Genomic DNA, 18,861 nt, shown 5'->3' on the forward strand with positions numbered 1-18,861 from the left:
ATGAGATTGCCAATCACAGCATCAGCTACAACATGCCTTGCATTTAAATTGCTTCAACTGCTAATTTTAAATGAATAGTTGTCTTCATACACAACAGATGGCGCTGTTTTTAACTGAGCAACTTTTAGCTTACGCGCACATTTTAAATTGCATGATTAACAAAACAAACATTTAATATTTGTACAATTTGAAATACTGTTACAAATTAAAGCCAAAGTTCTGATCTAACGGTACAAACGTCTACGCTCCGCATTTTGTAATGTGATTGCAAGCAGGCCGGCAACCATTACAGTCAATATCTGCAAATATTTGGGAATTAGTTAATCTACTTGGAATATACATATATATATGTATATGTACCTCCAGGCCAACAACCGTCCAGTCACTGATGCGCTCGTATCTGGTGCCCATCACATAGGCGGCAGCCAGACGCTTGTTACAGCCCACTGTATATAAATCCGGGGCTATGGTCGAGTTCTGGTTCAAATAGCAGCTGGCGGGTATTCGCAGTCCGCTGGCAGCATAGTCCAGGGGTCCCGATTTGCCGCAGCAGTGGTACTACACTAGCTATTTTCATATATATCAATTAAATAATTAAATTTCAACTTACTTTGATCTCATAGTAGGACATGCTGCCATTCGAATACAGCTGCTCCTGCCAGGCATTCGAGATGGTCTCGTTGGCCAGCAGCTCAAAGTTGATGGGTTGTGCGAATATAACTGTAATTTGGGCGCATATCAAGGCCAGCAAAATGGCAGCATACTTTTGGCAAAAAAAAAAAACAAAAATAAAATGAAATTTGTAATCTCTTAGTGCCTTGGGTACTCACAATCCAGCTGAGTCGTATGCTCTCACGCAGCGCCGCAATGCAGCCAAAGATGGTGCTGCCGAAGAGCAAGATACCCAGCACGATGCCCAATATGCAGGGTATGCGTATGGCCTGGCTATGTGTGAGCACTATCAATGCGTACGAGCACGCAGCTATGGACAGTGAGGCAAAAATCTATAAATCAAAAAAATCACAATTATCAGCTCTTCATAACTAAGCAATAACTTACGCAGCAAAGAAAATCCAAAACGAATGAAGAGATTTTCAACGTTTGCGTACCGCAGCTCATTTTGTGAATATGCTTTTCTAGCGTTTTCTCCCTTTCCCTCTTTTTTCCGTGTGTGTGGTTCGACCAGGCACAGCGTTAATAACCCAACTGAGCGGCATGAATAAAAAAAAAAAAACCCTAACGCCAAAATCAAACATAACACACGAATGTCCATTTGCAGCTTAGTGCCATCGAGATAGCAGCTCTAGCTCAAGCTGATAAGGCTGCTTCACAGCCCAAAACAGCTGTGCTGAGGCATGCAAAGTTTAGAAATGCCATGGAATTTGATGAGTTGCTCTCAAATCGATTTTCAGCTGCAATGCCTCCTGCAGCCAATTAGCCAGCAAGTTTGATGTGCACTCAAGCGCAACCAGGTGCAAAAACTATAAATATACACATGCATATATATATATATATATATATATATATATATTTTAGAATTGGCTTCTTTATATACACACATTAAGAGTTGAGTTAGTGCGCATTGTCAACTAACTGATAAGTTGTGATACTGTGTGTAGTTGTGTGCTTGTGAGGTAAGCGCTGTTATCTTCAAATTAGTTTACACTACGTTCCCTTCACTGGTTCAGGGTTAAAGAGCGGCAAATGGGTATGCACGACTGTAAAATACCCTGTAGCTTTTAATGTTCCAAAGTATTGTCATTTAACCTATGATCAGTGTTTTAAAGTATTCCATCTATATTTCACTTGCATAAGTCCTATGGTTAATAATGGCTTTTGCTAATTCACTTCTATTTCACCTATATTCCACTTTTCCAGTTATTAAGTATGCTTCAAAGAATTCCACTCGCAGCTCATAACGTTTCAAGGTATTCCATCTTCAATCCATCCATATTTCACTTGCCCTATAAGACTTACTGGCGTAATCAATCAGCTTTTCAAATTTCCAAAGTTCTCCCCTTGCATTCCGCCTGTATTCCACTTTTACTGCATTTGAATTCACTTGTATTTCACTTGCATTCCACCCAACTTTATTTTAACCGCAAATGAAATCAAATATACAACTGAGCTGGGAATATTTTGCATTCCACCTAGATTCCCCTCTCGTTACTTTTCACTTGCATTTCACCTGCATTTTTAATTTTACCCCCAAATGAAACCAAATATGCACCTTAGGTGCGGGTATCTCGCCATTTAAATAACTCAGTCATATTTATGGGCGTGTTTTTGCCACAAAGTACATATGTTAAAATTTAGTTCCCATAGCTCAGACAAGTTAACGACTCACCCCCACGTAACGTTTAGTCAGCCAGATATGAGGTCTTAGACCTGCTGATAAACGGTGTCTTTGGGGCTTAGGTAGTTGCGGTACCATTGCATTTCTCGCAGTGTATGTCTGACTCGCTTATTATCGTTATTATTATTTTATTTATTTTTATTTTTTTTTTCTATTTTCAACGCCGTCAAACAAAAACTTCCCGTACAATTTTTATCGCAACTAACCGCCGGTGAAGCGACCGCCCGACGGTTGTATATTTTTTTAGTAATTCAGTCTAAAAAAAGTCGTCAGCGAGCGTGCAACGATTCAATTTTGTGTTGCAGCATTAACAATTGTTTTGGCCAAATCGGTTTATATACTTAGAAATAGAACAAAAGTGAAATGGGTTGTGCAACGGCTACGATCAAATATCTGGTATTCATATTCAATGCCCTCTGCGCGGTGAGTAACAAAATATATAAAAGAAATTGGAAAAAAAAAAAAACTTAAAACCAAAACAAAAGAAATGGAAAACTCTGCGTCGCAGTTAGTCAGCGTCAAAGTTCAGCGAAGTTGGGTTATCAACGGAATTCAAGCGTATACATCATATATAAGCTCTGCGTGTGTACACAGTACACATATGTACGGTACAGATATATATATGTATAGGTATATAGAGATAGGGCTCTGGGCGCGGCACACGGAAAAGCAAAAATACTTTTTTAAGCTGTTTACCTGTTGCTGTTCGTCATAGAGTCCCATTCATATCTAGGTGGCACAAAATGTTATTTCATAACTGAATTTTGTTTGATTTTTGCTTTTCGGTTATTTACAGATACTGGGCATTAGCGTAATTGTGGTTAATTCGATTGCACTGAAAGATGTCGCCGATGAGACACGCCCCATAATTATATTGTTTATTGTGACCGGCTCGATTGTGTTTCTGATCTCATTCTTTGGCTGCTGTGGCGCGATCAAGGAAAACATATGCCTCACCTGGATGGTGTGTTAATATATATCCATCTATAATATTTACATATATCTACTATCAATTTATATATGTATATTGTGCCCACAGTATGCCATCGTGTTGCTGATCATCTTGATCCTGAGCTGCGTGCTATGCTTTGTCTATCTGAAGCGCATCGATGAGCAGACGTTGTCGCGGGAGCAACTGAACCAGGCCTGGGACAAGCAGAAGAATGGCACCGATGCCATGTCCATCTATCAGACGAACGTAAGCTCTTGACGATTGCCGAAGAGACTTCTTCTATATACACATTCCTTTCCTTTGCAGCTGAAGTGCTGCGGCATCAATGGCCCCATCGATTATACCAAGGCCAATATCACAATCCCGCAGAGCTGTTATGTCACCAATAGCACCTCGACCACATCGACGCACACGGTTTACCCCGACGGCTGCTTAAACAAATTGATCGATTTCTATGAGCAGGCCTTGAAGTTCGTTAGGGTATTTGGCTGGATTTTGATAGCCGTTGAGGTAAGTACACTTATCTACTCTATTTGCGCACACGGCAACTAAAAAACAAAAAACAAAACTAGCTGACACTGACTCATTAACTAATTATTTTATTCAGGCCGCCGCCTTTGTGTGTGCCACCATTTTGGGCATCAACTTTAACAACGAGCAACGTCGTTCCAGATATTAGGATATATCCGAAATACAAACAACATGTACTACTACTATATGACATACTCCGAAATGTTAACGATGCTTGAGTAGATACAAAATAAAATATTAAGTTAATTATTTATTTATTGGTATTTTTCATTTTGAAAAACGGAATGATCCTCAGGTCACTTAGAAATTCATTGTTCAATCAGAAAGCTTTAGTAATCTCCATCTGGGATAATCTAATCTGGCTTATAGAAAACAATGGGAACCAGATTTGAGACAATTTCGACCATGTTTATTCCCAGCTTAAGTTGGATGTAGATTCTGAAAGTTTTACTTATCTGCATTGAAACAATGGGAATCGACCAAATTCTGACTAGAAAGTAGTAGATATATCATCTTATAGATATATTTTCAGTTTTGTGAGCTTTTAGTTTTGAGCTTACATTTTTATGCCAGGAAATAAGGGAATTGTTAATTCAATAGCTGCTCTGTAGAATGAAATATTAAGATCTGAAATATTTACAAATTTGATTCTAAAATCTTTTTACTGTTTATTAATTTATTTTAATTTTAGAACCTAAAGGTGCCCATCTAACACACACTCGAGAGTTTGGTTTTATATTTTAAAATTTTCCAAAACTTTCCCTTCTCATAGTGGTCTCATAGCTCCTTTCACAGATTCTCACCTGTGCTCAGATAACACATTTTTTATAAATACGTGTCAAATGCAACTTTGGGCCCAAAACAATTTTTGGCCAACAAAGCTAAACGGTGCGCGCATGCATATATAGTTCCGATTTTTGTGGATTTTTAAATGCAATTCTTAAGTGGACATGTTTCAACGTGAATGTGGCACGCGAACTCACACACACACACACGCACACACACACACACCTGCACTGGCTGTCGGAGTAAACGGTTTTGCATGCAGCCCTGTCGACAGTTTGTAACCCAAGTTTTTAATTGCCTCCCGGCCAGCTGTTTGTGTGTGTGTGTGGGTGTGGCATGCATCAAATAGAAACTAAATTACTCAAAATAAATAGAATTTAGACAACTCACACATACAGAGAGAGAGAGAGAGAGAGAGAGAGAGAGAGAGAACGAGAGACAGACACACATGAGCCGCTGCTGCTACCAAAAAGTCAGAGTTGTCCTTAGACATGCCACTGAAACCAAAGCGAGAAGCCATGAAGATACCAACCAGGACTGGGGCAAAGCTCTGCACCTGCCCCTGCCGCTGCTGTTGCTGCCACTGCTAACCCTTCTGGTCGTACCGTTAGAGCTGTGTGCCTCACCTTTTGTGGCCATGTGCGCTTTTATGTTTTTGGAAGCCAAATGCCAGTCACATTCGAGACGAGCTCACGTGCAGTTTTGCCCGTTTAACCAAATCGCAGTTAGCACTCGGCAGTAAACAGTCAGCAGCAAGCAGTGAGAAGTCGGCAGTCAACTCGTCTTAGTTTGTAGCATAATTCGAGGCGCCTCATGAGTCGCATGCAAGCGTAAGTTTATGCAAATATCGTATATAAAAGCCGTGTGTGTGCCCCATCACAGCTAAAGTGTTGGCATTGTGGGCACGCCCACACGCCCACACGTCCATGCAACAAAATTGGTTAATTTGTTGCCGGCGTCGGCGTCGCTGCTTAATTTTGGCACATATTCACGTGTCGTAAAGTTTTGTGCTACGGCAATTAGTAAGCCCCAGGTAGCTCGCACGCCACGCCCCCCACCCCCCACATTCTCTTCCCCCTACAGAGGTAACAGAAATTGCAGTTAAACTTCTAACTGCTTATTGCTGGGCTCGCGTCGGATTTGGTTTATGGAACTGCTCGGCCATAGTTGTCCCACAACTTTATTACTTGTGTGATAAAAGATTTATTGCCGTCCCGGCAAATACTCGATCCTGTGCATCCAATTATCGTATCTGCAGTTAAATCTTTATGCGCAGGTCAACAAAGGTAAACAGTTAAAATATTTAAAGTTTAAATGAAAATAGTAAAATATAACATTTAATAGAAAGCATTGAGAAGACATACAGACTTGAGAGAGAGAGAGAGAGAAAGAGGGAGAGAGAGAGAGAGAGAGAGAGAACAGAGTGCGAAAGAGACTGTTTATGGACCAAGTGTAAAAGAAGGAAACGATAGCAATACAAATAGATAGATAGAGCGAGAGTGAGAGTGAGAGAAAGAGAGAGGGAGAGAGAGAGAGAGAGAGAGAGAGAGAGAGATAGAGAAAGAGAGCGAGATCGAGAGAGAGGGGGAGAACGGATGAGAAAGAACTGCGAGGAATCTATCTATATATAGCGATAAAGAGATATCCTAAGCTCAAGATGGAGAAAAGGAGAGAGGATGGGAGGGAGAAAAAGAGAGCGAGAGAGAGCGAAAGAGAGAAATAGAGAAAGGCAGAAAGAAACCGAAAAGACACTGCCACAGCGAGCGGGAGGGAGCGAGGGAAAAGAGATAATATTTGATGATAGAAAGAGAGAAGACACAAAGTAAAAAAAAAGGGGGATAATCAGGCAGACTAGACAATCTAATCAAACCAATCAAAATCATGCAATTTTGCACCTGTTCTATTCGGCTGCCCGCCGCTGTTCGGCATAAGAAATGCCCTACAAATGCATTCCATGGACTATCCCAACACACAATTAGAGCCCGAAGAAAATTGTTACGACGCACGTGACTCTGCGGCAATATCTAATTTAATAACTTCATAAATTTTTGCTATATAACTATCAGTTAGCGATGGCACGAACTTTGAGTAAGGAATAGATGAAAGTTCCAAGTGTCGTAAATGCAATCAAAGTACTTGAACTGTGGCCGTAAACCGCACAATGGCCGCGATTTGGTGCCGCCGGAAAAGGTGTCCCAAACAAACCGATCAAAACTCATCAAGGCTCGAAAGGCTTCGCGTGCCGTTCATGCAGGCTTCAATAGAGTAGGGTGGAGAGAGAGGGAGGGCGTGAAAGGGGTTGTGAGGCGTCCATATGGCAACACTTTTGATTGTGCTCCGTCTGGCGATGACACCCACGTCGTCGTTTGCTGCAATTGGAGCACCTACCTTTGGGCTTATGATAGGCGGCACGCGAGCCGGAAGAGTTTGGCAAAAACCAACAAAGTTCCGATCCCAGGGGGGGTCTGGCAGGCTGATAGACCTGCTCGTCGTGTCAGCATGTCAGAGTGCCGACATCGTCATTGTTGTTGACGTCGCTGCGCTGTCAGTGTGCAGATAGCAGCGCATGGAATTTGTTATCCTTGTTGAATATATCGAATCCCGACTATACTAAGTATATACCATGTCGGGCGCTACGGCCGCGTCCAGCTGGAGCACAATGAAGACGCGGTATGTGCGCCCCGGCCATGGCTGAGATCTTAATTAACCTGTTCCGATTACTATATCATCTGCAGCATTACCGCCTCGGTGCGAACAACCAATCGCATGAATGCACTATTGTCGGAGTCCATGCTGAGCCGGCGGCGCGCGCTCCAGTGTGCTGTGGGCGAGGGCGAGGCTGGCGGCGTGGGCGGCGAGCTGGGCGGCGAGCGTAAGGAGAAGCCGAAAAATGATTGGAAATTCTTTCACACCAATTTCAATATGGAACGTGCCCATAAAATCATCGAAGATTGCATTGAGGAGCGTCTGCTGTGGGATCGTTTCAGTCGCAATTATGACTCTTGGCGCGCGCTGCAGCTGGCCGAGAGTCTGGCCGCGGAGATACGAGACCGGGTCAAGAAGCTAAACCACAGGCGGTGAGTGTTGCAAATCATAATCCTATGCGATGCCAACCACAAAGCCAACCAAATGACCTCATTATCAACATATCCACAGGCATCGCATTGTCTGCCTGCTGTCGATTGCCGAGAAGCAAAACCAGGGCATTTATCAGCGGATGTGCCATCTGATGGACGAGAAGCGGGATAATTTTACTCAACTGGTTTTTGAGCGACCCACGTACTTCATGATTGTTGTCTTGTATTTGGTCTATCAGGACTAGTTGCGAGTGAAAGTTGTGAAAGCTTTCGATAAAGCTTGTCAAAAGCTGGGCAAGCCACTGCACAAACCAGTTGGAAATTATAATAGGCTAAGGACTGTTTCAGAGTTTTAGCGTTTAGCAAGTTGTCAAAAATGTAGCCAAATAAAAAGAATATAAAATGAAAGAGAACACGTACTCTTCAATTGCAGGCCCCGGCGAGATTCGAACTCACGATCTCCTGTTTACTAGACAGGCGCTTTAACCAACTAAGCCACGGCGCCCTCGTGATTTCCTCGGTAAAAATAGTCAACTTGAGAGAACTTGTTTGTAGAGTTCTCTTGTTTTCTGACAGCTGTGTACTTCAGAAGTCCATTGTTTAAATTAATATTTGTTCAAATGTTTTTGGTACAGATATGGAAAACAATGCAGATAATAATATTGATGTGACAGTGGGTTGCTTTGTTTCTAGTATCTGAGAAGTAGAATGTTTTATTACTAGACTTCTTAAGTATAATACATAAATAGTGGGAGGCATTTTATATGGTATATTTATAGGGTACAAGATGGCAAAAAGTTAAAGTACAAGTAGATAAGCAAATATACAATTTTGTTAAACATATGTTTAAAACTTGGTTAAAGTTCTCATACCCTATAAAAATGGCTTATTATCCAACACATCATTTAGAAATTGGACCTACAGGCAAGTCTATAAGTACTTAAAATGTGCAGTAAAAAGATTTTCCTCCAAGAAAAAATTATAATTTATTTTTTTATATATATTCTACAATCATTATCCTTCAACAAATTAACTAATAAATATATTTATAAATATTAATAAATACCCTGCTTTTTACAGGGTATGTGCGCCACAAGCACACCTGTCTACATTATCTTTTGCCTCGTTTATGTACTAATAAATAGAATTTGTTTTAAATATAGTTGGGCTTATCAGCTGTCGCTCTGATAGCCAAAGTACCTGTCTGAAAAAAGCTAAAATAGGCAAAGCTTTTTTTCTGCTGAAGCTTTTTTTCTGGCACTGAAAACTTGAGTTCATGGCAGGGCGCAATTTTCACCGATTTTAACGATAATGGAAACAATTATTGTGGCAATTGAAGTCATGTTAATGGGCGAGTGCGTCAGCTGGCATGCAACAAGCAGCAACAACAATAGGAAAGAAAATAAATGAAAATAATAACAGTAAAGGCAACATGGAGCGGAAAAGGAAACAACAATAAGTGGCCAATGTCAAATATGGCTGACTCGAATTTGCTAATTTCCAATTGAAAAATATTAAATGAAAAATAAATTTAAAAAAAAGTCAACCAACTTGTTGCCCGTAGTGCAAAGGCCCCGGCGAGATTCGAACTCACGATCTCCTGTTTACTAGACAGGCGCTTTAACCAACTAAGCCACGGCGCCCTGACAGCCGGGTCGGACAGATGTGCTACACGAATGCCGCAGACGCCGTGTGGAGTACGAGAAAAATCATAAATAACTGTGCGCAGGAAAAGCGTCTAGGAAAATAGAGAAACGCTTAAATTGAAGGAGAGCGAGTGTGTGTGAGGGAGGAGAGATGGGAGAGTAGGAAAACTTTTTATTGTTCGGCTGCAAGAACTAGTTATGTAATCTATGCCATATTTATCTACAACTTGTGTGCCAGTCCACAAAGTTTTTATAAGTAGACATATCTCTCGCTCTCACTTCCTCACGCCCTCGCCTTCTCTCTCGCTATACAAATACTCGGAACGTTACAGCTGGCAGTAGGCATGTTTGTCTATTTGTTGCTGCTGAGCAGAGCTGAAGATAAATGCAAATGTTGGCGCTGCCTTTGGCCAAATGGAAATTATTTGTACTCTTGCGGCTGGGCAGCAACTTAAGCACTTGAAATGTATCTTTGAGATTGCTGCTAAACAGCTGAAGAACAGCCCAAAGGCAAATGTGCAGAGTTCCACAACTCCCACTCGCTGCCACCGTTTTCACTGTCACAGAGCGTTTGGCTAGAGGCTTTCCAATTTTTACCAAATGGGCATTGCCACGACTTGCTTGTCCCCCTGAGCCATATAAGTATCTACTTCCAAAGAATACCTTTAAAGCTTCTAGTTTTACTTAGCACATAAATCACCGAAACTTGAAACAGTTGCCAAACACATTAACACTAAATGCGTTGCCTCAACCAGTTCCAGCTGCCATAACAGTTGCCATTCATTGACTGGAGCAACAGTTTAGCAGCCGGAAAACACGAACGACAACTCCAATTCCAGCCTCCGACTACGAATCGACCAAACTAATTGCTCGAAGTTAGTTGCTCATCAAATTGCCGCATCATTTTACGCAGATTTTTATCGCAACAGCCAACAGCAGCCGCCGCAATGGCCAGAACCGTCCAAGCTCGGCCCAGTCGGCACACAGCCTGCCCAGTTAGTCCAGGAGTATGTACCGAAAAGTATCTAATGCGTTTCCTGTGTATCAGCCATGTAGTCTGATGTGTTATGTTGCCTGTATCTCGATGTGTCTATCTATGTTTGTATACCCTACATTACGACGATGGAGTTTAAGGTGATTTTCTGATTGCGCTTGGCACTCATATTAGATGTGCATATGGAATTGATTTCAAATAAAATTAAAATGGATAATTGGAACAAGAGTTGTGGTTCAAACCAAGAAACAAATGAATTAAAAAAATATGAACGAGGATTCTGGTTCAAATCGAGAAGCAAATGAAATTTGAACAAGTATTCTGGTTCAACCTCTATATAAGTATGAAATGTATTTGTAGAATCGATCAATAAAGAAAGCGAAAAAACTTTGGTAATATAGTCGGTGTAGACTTCATATTAAGTCCAGATATTCCCAATGCAACTCTGAGTGATGAAATCAGCGGAGGATAAGTAGGCTACATGTAAAGTCTAGATATTCTAAATGCTCTATATATAGTCTAGTTATGTTGGTATACTTTATAAAAAACACGCCCAGCTCTGTTATAGGGCATTCGCCCTTCGTTTAGCTGCGGTTAATCGCTTTTTCGCCCATGTAACATTGTAATTTGGCATGGAATTGAAGCGAACGCTTATCAGGACATGACTCCAATAAATTCGCTTTTGCCGTTTGGCGCTATCTCTCACTCAGCACAGCAGCAGAAGGCGAAGGACTGAGGCGTATTTAACCCAATGTAGCCTTGGCCCCGGGCATTGTCAGCAAGGGAACCTGAAACGAGACCCGATCACGATGCATAGTTTGTGTCCGCGTGCTCCTTGTCTGCCAATGCGCAGCAATTGAGTTTTTACGCAGTTCGACAAGGCACCACAAGGATGTGGAGCCCAGTGTCAATGCCAATGTGTTGGGCTGCCTTTCGGCTTAGCTGCGGGCTGTCAGGGGCTCTGGTTTGTTTTTTTTTTTTTTTTGAGGGGTTTTCAGGGTATTTTTCTGTGTCTGAGACACAAATCTGCTTTGTTTTTATCTGATGCCATTTCGCATTTAGCTGCAGCTTCTTATCCTGGTGGGAATGCGTACATTTGTGTGGCGTTTCAAGCCGGATTAGAATGTGGTAACGGGGACGAGAACGGGATGGTAGGGTGGTTTCCTGCTATGATATTGTTACTTTAACTTTAACGCCTTCAAATAAAAGCGCACGCCATTAATCTGAGGCAATTTCAGATGCGCCAAGCTAAAATTTTATAATTATTACGAGTGCGCCGCAGGACCGAGCGGGCTCATCCACAAGAGTGCCATAAAAGCCGCCAAGCGCCAATAATCTTAATTGAGCGACATTTCAAAAGCAATTAGAACGATGCCAAAAACTTTGGAGCCAAAAAACGCAGCCAATAAAACGCCGAATGAAAAACACAACACATTTTGGAAACAATTAATGACCGAAACTTGGGTCAACATTTTAATCACGCCAGGGCCAGATCGGGGGGAAGTCCGTGGGAGGCAGCATCCGAAGTCTAACGCCGCGGCAATTCTTTCTGTAAATAAATAGACAATCCTAACATATAGTAGTATATTTTGTAGTAGATAGTAGTATATAATCTAGTAGTAAATAGCAGCAGAAGTGGTATTATATAGTATTATATAGTATTAGTATAAAGTAGAGTAGGGTAAAAGTAGTAGATAGTAGTAGATAGTAATATATAGTAGTAGATAGTAGTAGATAGTTGTAGATAGTAGTAGATGGTAGTAGACAGTAGTTAATTGTAGTAGATAGTAGTAGATAATAGTAGATAGTAGTAGATAGTTGTGGATAGTAGTAGACAGTAGTAAATTGTAGTAGATAGTAGTAGATATTAATAGATAAAAGTAGTAAATAGTAGTAGATAGTAGTAGATAGTAGTAGATTACAGTACTCACTTGAGACGGCGAATGCAGAACTTCCAGTCCTCGACCATGTTGCCGAAGAGCGCATGCAGGAAGATGCGCGTGAGTATCAAGTCCAGGCTAAGATCGTATCGGAGCTGATTGTGGCAGCGCAGGGGCGCCATGAGGCGCATATGGTTTGTGTAATGGATGTTGAGCTTACTTAGCTGCGTCAGGAAATTCTGTTTATCGATTTTGGTCGCCTTGATCTGCTCGTTGCGCTCGATACAGAGGCCCGCCTGGTGCTGGGCGGAGCGCTTAAACTGCTCGAACTCGTCCAGCTGGGCGCTCATCTGGCGCAGCCTGTTGCCCAGCTGGCAGCGCATGTCCTCCAGCAGCCGCAAATGTTTGCGGGAGCTCTGCAGATGCTGCGCCTGTAGTCGCAGCTGGCAGCGCAGCTTAGAGTTGCTGCGTCGCAGCTGCTGGAGCATCACCTGATTGTCTGTGAGACTGCCGTTGTCCTCGGACGCGGTGCGGCTGGTGCCTGTCAGCTCGCAGGGATCGGCGGGCGGGTAGATCAAGTTGGCTTGCAGCTGCTTGAGACGCCGCTTAATGGCCTCCAGTTGATCGTAGGCCAAATCCAGATCGGGCTCCTCCTCGCCAAACTCAACTTTGTCGCTGGCGCTCAGAATTTCGCTCTCCACCGGGCTGAGCAGGCCCGGCGCACGGCACTCGCCGGCCACGTACCAATTGCCTAGAATTTTATTCATCTCTTGAGGTTCCAACTAAAAACTGTGCTTAAATCAAACTGAAACTATTTGACAGCAACTGGCTGGAACGTAAAATCAATGCACAGCCCCCTTCGACCCACTGCGGCCCCCTGTTTAATTGAGTTAAGCAAATCTGTTGTCGCTCGTTTCACTTTCAATTAAATAAACAACTTTTTGGGCACCGACTCGTGCCCCCTCCCATCCCCGACACGCCTCGCATTTTAACCCCTAATTTATTAATGACTGCCGGCATTCGTCAGCAGCAGCAACAACAATAACAACAACAACAACAGCTCAAAAAGTTCATATTTCAAAAATGGTTTCTAACAAGCTGAAACTGCGGCAACAGCTAACAAGTGCGGCTGCTTTAGTCGGGCGTGCGCCACGGCCAGATACCCTGTACTCAGCTACCACAGGCCTAGCTTGCGGTAAAGTTATTCTTCAATAACTCTGCGATCGCTTTGCAATTTTGTAGACTTCAATAATGCATTTTATTTATTTCAACAATTTTGGATGCATTTCTGAGGAAGGACGCAAAGATAGACAGGCGGACAGGCAGACGGACTTCACCCTCTAAGGCTTAATACAGGGTATCGAAAAAGGACTGCTGCGGCAGGCGGGCCAGCCGGCTGAAAGGGTTGGCAGCCGCTGACGCGCTCCGGCAAAGTTATTGGGCGCCATTTGATTAATGACACTAACAGCTTAAAGGGACAGAGACCGGAAGATTCCAGTTGGGAGTTCGCTTTAAGTGCGAGCTGTTTGCCTGAAAAATATTTGCACAGAAAGTTTCACTTTTCGTTGAGTCTTGTCACGTGCAGCGTTTGTGTGCAGCCTGGCCAAAACTAGCATGTCTCCCCCATAGCCATATCCATATCCATGTCAATAACAGAATGGGTAGGGTTGGGGTGGCAAAAATTCTGCATACCGTTGCGCATTGTGACATGGCAGATGAATTTGTTGAAACATGTGTTCCGCCAGCTGTGCCGGCAGCCGCTTCTGTGCCTGCTGTCAACTGGCATTCAGCTCCAGTCGTCAGCCGGGGCAAGTGGAACTGATACAGATAAATTAAATTTTCGTTGTAGATGTACATTGAACCTGGCCTCGGATGCCAGCACGCATCTTGATTCCTGCTGCAGACCTGGCATGTATTAGTTTCTGTTTATTGACGATTCCCCCGGCTGGAATGGGTCGGGTTATTGACATTATAAACACGTAGCCAAAATGAGAGCATAGCGTTTGGCATATTACTTTAATAACAACGTACAAAATGCGTTTATTTGTGGTCTTAACGGGTGCTGTGATATTGGTGGGTGTGTGTGTGTGGGTGTGTGTGTGTGTGTGTTTATCCCTGGGTTCAAATAGATATTTAATTTTGCATAGTTTCAATATCTTTACTATTACATATTTTTCAAAATATTTTGAGCTATATTCAACTTTATTCAAATTGCGTAAAGAGAAGTTGCTGGTTCGAATCTGAGTCCAAATATAATTAACAGTTTAATTGATATAATTTAAATAATAATTCAGAATTTCTGTGGAAACGTTTTCTGTTTTAGCTTAAAAACTTTCAGTATTCAATTTCAGCTTAAAAATTCGATGTGGCTGAAAAAATAAAAAAAACCAAACCCCCGACTTTACTAATATGCAATCAGGAATATCGCCCACATAAATCACAGTACAGCAATTTGTTTATATATATATATATGTGTGTGTGTTACACATATATATTTTTCCAATTCGCATCGACATCGCGGCATAAATCTGAATATCTTATACAGGCGCATCTAAGCCCCGGCCAAACGTGACTCAATTATATGGCCAGCAGAGCAGCAGGCAACTTTTTATGCCCGCCCCCCACCCGCACACACACACACATGCACATGTGTGTGCGAGTGTATCAGATTTCATAGGGGTTTCCTTTTATAATACCCTGCTAGCGGCTATTATAATTTTGACATGAAATTTGTAACGCATAGCAGAAGTGTATGCACGGATCATCGCACTGCCAGAGAGCGCATTTATCTGGAGAGCGAACATAGATGGATGAGCGTGGGAGATAACTTTGTCGGCCATTCTGTACACATTATTTGCTCTCATGCTTTTGATCCCGTTATATGCTCGAATTGTTGCCGAACACTGTGCATGGCATGACCGGGAGAAGTCATTGCGTATTAATTACTTATAGCTCAATCACTGGGGAGAAGTCGTGCAATGTCCACCATTGGTCGCGACACTTTTGATCCCGTTACCTCGGTTCAGCTGAGAGCGCGAGCGAGCTCTGTGAGATCTGTGCTCTTGGCTGCGCTTGTATTAGTGCATATGCCGGCTAAGCGTAGGCGCGTCCTTAATGAGAACATTTAGTAAGTGCGCGTTCCTCCCTTTGATCGGTTGTTTCTGTTGTGCGTGTGTGAAAAATAGTTTGCAAAAACCATTTGCAATAAATATGTTGTGTTAAATGCGTTTAATATGTGCCGATTGGGTGTTTTAACAGTTTTTAATAATGGTAGTCACCTTTCATCAGTTCGCCACCCTTCTGGCAATATTTAACCATCGGTAGAATGTGCGTTGCGTAATTTTTGATGCAGAGCTTTTTCGCTGAAGATAAATTGGCTGCAACGCTTTTGATCCCGTTACCTTAGTTGCGTATCTAGCGTAGAGCTGGAGAGCTGCTCTTAGCTGTGCTTGTATTAGTGCATATGTCGGCTTAGCGTAGGCACGGACATTGAGATAATTTAGACAGTGCGTGTCTCTTGCCTTGATCGTTTGTTTCCGTTGTGCGTGTGTGAAAAATAGTGCCGAGTGAGCTGTTTTTTTTTTAAATATTTTTTAATGTGATATTCAATATTTAACCATTCGCTATCCTTGTGCGGATTTTGAATTATCGGTAGAATGTGCGGTGCGTAATTTTTAAAGCAGAGCTTTTTCACTGAAGATAAATTGCCGTCAATTAAACGTAATCCATGTGCAGAGAGAGAGAGAGAGAGAGAGAGAGAGAAAGCTTTTCCTAGGAAGGTAAGCGTGCTCCTTTATATATTATTAGAATGCATAAGTATATATGTATATGTATTTATTTTTACTTTAAAGACGAAACTGGCATACAGTTATATTTTTCTTGTACTCCTTTTTATACGCTTGAAGTGGGTTTTTTTTTCTATCTATATAAAAGGGTATTTAATGGTATGCGTGCCGAAGAAAGCTTTTGTTTTTGGTTGTTTCCTTTTGCCATTCCAATGAAAAACAATGCATAATTCTGCCGTATGGCAAACCGAAAAATTTATGTGCAAAACAATAAAATTAAATTGTTTTCGCATTCGACATTCAACTTGCTACACTTAACATTCCGCATGCAACATGCTGCAAAATAATGAACTCATCTAGATGGGAATAATAAATTTTTGAGCAATGTGGCAGTCGAGAGCGGAAACGCTACGCCATTTTATAGCCCAGCCGCACCCTCTGGCCACACTTGAGCTTGGCAAGAGTAGCAAAAAGAGCTGAAGCCCAGGTCGTAAACCACAAGTGCGCGCATTGCCAGCGACTTTGTCACATTCCAACTTCCAGCAGAAAGGAGCTGCTCTAGCTGTAACTGTACTGGAGTGTTTAACTCATGAACGCCCACTTTGATTTCCATTTGAATTGGGCGCACAGACGGCAGCCACTTGTAATGTCGCCCATATGTGGCTCGATTTATGGGCCTGAAGCCGTATGCGAAGGCAGTCGCGCTTGTCATCATCAAGCGGTATGGCAACGTCAACTTAAAGGCACGTTTTCAACTTTAACAAATTAGGGTATATGAAAAAAGGAAAGGTGAATGCTAACAAAATGGAGAACTAAAATGCTCAATTAGGGGCTTGGGCAATTTTTGGCATAAAGAGAGAGGAGAGCTTAACAGCAGCTTAGCAGAGAGCGCTATCGAATGAATGAAGAGAGAGAGATGAAAGCTTATCAAATTAATGAATGGAGAGAGGAAAGCTTAACAGCAGCTTAGCAGACCGCCCTGCCGAGCTGAGCTTATTTTGAAATATGTGACTGGCAAACAAAGCTTTACAATTCAAAAATAAAAAAAAAACGTAAAAAAAATGAACAAAATTTTTAAAAATATGTAAACAAACAAAAACAACAAACACACTCACTCCACAATTCACCCTACACGCCCCACGAGGTAAGCACATGATAAAAGAGAATCCACAATTCTGAAAGCCAGTTGTATATTTTTATTGAGCACGGCTGCTTAGCTTTGCAGGCTATGTCCTTTTCACACACACTAACACCACTGCAGCGCAAAGTGGCCAACGGCATTGTCACATCCATTTGTCGCGGCAGCTATGGCCCAGCCCTGGACACGCTGAACAGCTCGAGCGGCACCCTGCCGCCCGGGCAGGAGCAGTCCTTGCGCCAGCTGCTGAAACGTTTGCAGGGCATGCGAAAAATGGACACGTTGATCGCCTGCGAAGCGCTAATCGATGAGCTGCAGCTGCCCGAATTGGACGCCAGTGTAATTACCAGCATGGACACATATATACCGAGCACAGTGTTGGCACAGATTTATGAGCAGATGCTCACGTTGAGCTTCGGCGAGTTTTATAAACAGCTGGAGCACATGCAGTGGGTGGAGCACACGATAATACGGCACACGCTGATACTCTACGAGCACTGCACCAAATTGAAGGCGGCGCAGCGAACGCTCGACCGGCTGCAGTCCATGTCTGGCCTCAAAATGGAGCTGTATATCCTATATGCGCTGCTGCTGTCCATCGGCGTTTATTTGGCATCGTTTTTCTTTTGAGTGAAGAAACACTTTCACCTGCTGCCTTCTTGCCATGGCTGCAAGCCTTGTGCCGCTCAGACGTTTCAATTAAATGCGCACAACGTTTACCAATTTCCACGCACACATGTGACCCGCCCCCGCCCATTCGTCTGTCCGGAGTTGGCATTTTGAAAAATAGATTTCTAAAACGTTTAAGCTGCTGCATGTGTCTTGAATTTTAAACTTGGGGCTTCATATTAAAATTTGCGGCAAGGTGAATGCAACCTAGACGCTGCCCCCCCTGCCTAGCCACCCTCCCCTGACAATGGAGCCAACCCCCATTGTAGCATATGCCTGCGCCGCCAAATAGCACAAACGTGACCAAAAGTTTTTGTGACTCTTCTTTGTGCATTGTTGGGCAGGCGATCATTTATCTTAAATGCCAAGTCCTGGAGCTGGGGCTGGCTCCATTTCTTTGTATGCTGCTGCTGCTGCTGCGTCCTAACGTCTTCTTTTGGGGCACCTTTAGATTATATTTTGCAGGGTTGGGGATGTTGGTCATATGCTAGGCAACACACCGTCCTGCGTTGCCAGGGGGCAACGGCAGCAGCTCGCGCGGGTTGTTTAATAAGCGGATGGTCTAGCGGAAGTGGACGCTGCCGAAATTCATGAACCTAAGCGGCTTTAAAACTCGGGACAACGCCCGGCTGAGTTATTAGTTCGAGTCCGAGCTGGCGAAAGCGTGACCAACGAGCTTAGTAGGGTAAGAATGATTTAGGGGAAAAGCAAGTTTAAGTTAATTCACAATGAAAATCGAAAATTTGGAAATGTTCTCAAGAGGAACTAATGAGAGATATAAAGCCAAGGGCAACAACTGTTTTGAAATGTAGGAAAATTGAGGAATTTCGTTTAAATTGCGAGTTCAATAAAAACGGGCTAGAAACATCTCTAAGGTTCCTTAATTGTAGTAAAAAATGTAATTGACAAAAATGTAATTTGACTCGGATACCTTTTTGAACTACTTCGATTAAGGAGTAAATATTGATACAATTTTTATTGGTATGTTTAATTTGAATTCCTTAAACGGAACTTGATAGAATCTCAGTTTATTTCTTGCAAAGGGCA

General features: G+C 42.6%; 5 protein-coding genes and 2 non-coding genes across 9 annotated transcripts; 3 read left to right on the forward strand and 4 right to left on the reverse strand.

The window, feature by feature from the left end:
• Nucleotides 1–155: 155 nt before the first annotated feature.
• Nucleotides 156–1,418, reverse strand: Tsp42Eq (Tetraspanin 42Eq). The gene is made up of 5 exons (XM_002059933.4): nt 1,060–1,418; nt 831–1,004; nt 611–763; nt 361–558; nt 156–299 (listed from the first exon to the last, which is right to left on the reverse strand). Exons 1-5 carry the CDS (start codon nt 1,117–1,119, stop codon nt 225–227), a joined length of 660 nt encoding a protein of 219 aa, XP_002059969.1. The 5' UTR covers nt 1,120–1,418; the 3' UTR covers nt 156–224.
• A 1,195-nt stretch (nt 1,419–2,613) lies between these two features.
• Tsp42Er (Tetraspanin 42Er) lies at nt 2,614–4,092 on the forward strand. Its single transcript, XM_002059934.4, has 5 exons — nt 2,614–2,779; nt 3,153–3,320; nt 3,396–3,554; nt 3,615–3,818; nt 3,916–4,092. The coding sequence occupies exons 1-5, from the start codon at nt 2,720–2,722 to the stop codon at nt 3,985–3,987; spliced, it is 663 nt and encodes a 220-aa protein (XP_002059970.1). The 5' UTR covers nt 2,614–2,719; the 3' UTR covers nt 3,988–4,092.
• A 1,222-nt stretch (nt 4,093–5,314) lies between these two features.
• Nucleotides 5,315–8,108, forward strand: LOC6636418 (dynein light chain Tctex-type protein 2B). Of its 2 annotated transcripts, none has more exons than XM_032436263.2 (3): nt 5,315–5,455; nt 7,361–7,702; nt 7,782–8,108. In XM_032436263.2, the coding sequence occupies exons 1-3, from the start codon at nt 5,439–5,441 to the stop codon at nt 7,945–7,947; spliced, it is 525 nt and encodes a 174-aa protein (XP_032292154.1). In that variant the 5' UTR covers nt 5,315–5,438; the 3' UTR covers nt 7,948–8,108. The 2 variants fall into 2 exon arrangements, with proteins under 2 accessions (XP_032292154.1, XP_070066184.1); XM_070210083.1 differs by lacking the exon at nt 5,315–5,455 and adding an exon at nt 7,108–7,295.
• A 25-nt stretch (nt 8,109–8,133) lies between these two features.
• On the reverse strand, nt 8,134–8,207 carry TRNAT-AGU (transfer RNA threonine (anticodon AGU)). The gene has a single exon. It is a non-coding gene; the product is annotated as a tRNA-Thr (tRNA).
• A 1,064-nt stretch (nt 8,208–9,271) lies between these two features.
• On the reverse strand, nt 9,272–9,345 carry TRNAT-AGU (transfer RNA threonine (anticodon AGU)). The gene has a single exon. It is a non-coding gene; the product is annotated as a tRNA-Thr (tRNA).
• Nucleotides 9,346–11,776: 2,431 nt separating this feature from the next.
• LOC6636421 (uncharacterized) lies at nt 11,777–13,033 on the reverse strand. Its single transcript, XM_002059936.4, has 2 exons — nt 12,274–13,033; nt 11,777–11,891 (listed from the first exon to the last, which is right to left on the reverse strand). The coding sequence occupies exons 1-2, from the start codon at nt 12,987–12,989 to the stop codon at nt 11,816–11,818; spliced, it is 792 nt and encodes a 263-aa protein (XP_002059972.2). The 5' UTR covers nt 12,990–13,033; the 3' UTR covers nt 11,777–11,815.
• Nucleotides 13,034–17,032: 3,999 nt separating this feature from the next.
• On the forward strand, nt 17,033–17,952 carry LOC6636422 (uncharacterized). 2 transcript variants are annotated; one of them, XM_002059937.4, is made up of 2 exons: nt 17,033–17,151; nt 17,233–17,952. In XM_002059937.4, exon 2 carries the CDS (start codon nt 17,236–17,238, stop codon nt 17,773–17,775), a length of 540 nt encoding a protein of 179 aa, XP_002059973.1. In that variant the 5' UTR covers nt 17,033–17,151; nt 17,233–17,235; the 3' UTR covers nt 17,776–17,952. The 2 variants fall into 2 exon arrangements, with proteins under 2 accessions (XP_002059973.1, XP_015023959.1); XM_015168473.2 differs by having other exon boundaries at nt 17,046–17,151; nt 17,225–17,952.
• The last annotated feature ends 909 nt before the right edge of the window (nt 17,953–18,861 follow it).

Source organism: Drosophila virilis, chromosome 5 (genome assembly GCF_030788295.1).
Source record: "Drosophila virilis strain 15010-1051.87 chromosome 5, Dvir_AGI_RSII-ME, whole genome shotgun sequence".
In the NCBI taxonomy this organism is placed as follows: Eukaryota; Metazoa; Arthropoda; class Insecta; order Diptera; family Drosophilidae; genus Drosophila; species Drosophila virilis.

What these genes read in the sequence shown, in the direction of transcription:
- Tsp42Eq (XM_002059933.4), bottom strand. Translation starts at nt 1,119, where the DNA reads ATGAGCTGCGGTACGCAAACGTTGAAAATCTCTTCATTCGTTTTGGAT. An exon ending in GCATACGACTCAGCTGGATT is followed by an intron (nt 764 to 830) that starts GTGAGTACCCAA and finishes TTTTGCCAAAAG; the next exon opens with TATGCTGCCATTTTGCTGGC. An exon ending in GGACGGTTGTTGGCCTGGAG is followed by an intron (nt 300 to 360) that starts GTACATATACAT and finishes AAATATTTGCAG; the next exon opens with ATATTGACTGTAATGGTTGC.
- Tsp42Er (XM_002059934.4), top strand. Translation starts at nt 2,720, where the DNA reads ATGGGTTGTGCAACGGCTACGATCAAATATCTGGTATTCATATTCAAT. An exon ending in TATTCAATGCCCTCTGCGCG is followed by an intron (nt 2,780 to 3,152) that starts GTGAGTAACAAA and finishes GGTTATTTACAG; the next exon opens with ATACTGGGCATTAGCGTAAT. An exon ending in TGTCCATCTATCAGACGAAC is followed by an intron (nt 3,555 to 3,614) that starts GTAAGCTCTTGA and finishes TTTCCTTTGCAG; the next exon opens with CTGAAGTGCTGCGGCATCAA.
- LOC6636418 (XM_070210083.1), top strand. Translation starts at nt 7,249, where the DNA reads ATGTCGGGCGCTACGGCCGCGTCCAGCTGGAGCACAATGAAGACGCG. An exon ending in TGGAGCACAATGAAGACGCG is followed by an intron (nt 7,296 to 7,360) that starts GTATGTGCGCCC and finishes TATCATCTGCAG; the next exon opens with CATTACCGCCTCGGTGCGAA. An exon ending in AAGAAGCTAAACCACAGGCG is followed by an intron (nt 7,703 to 7,781) that starts GTGAGTGTTGCA and finishes ACATATCCACAG; the next exon opens with GCATCGCATTGTCTGCCTGC.
- LOC6636421 (XM_002059936.4), bottom strand. Translation starts at nt 12,989, where the DNA reads ATGAATAAAATTCTAGGCAATTGGTACGTGGCCGGCGAGTGCCGTGCG. An exon ending in TTCTGCATTCGCCGTCTCAA is followed by an intron (nt 11,892 to 12,273) that starts GTGAGTACTGTA and finishes ATTTATTTACAG; the next exon opens with AAAGAATTGCCGCGGCGTTA.
- LOC6636422 (XM_002059937.4), top strand. Translation starts at nt 17,236, where the DNA reads ATGTCCTTTTCACACACACTAACACCACTGCAGCGCAAAGTGGCCAAC.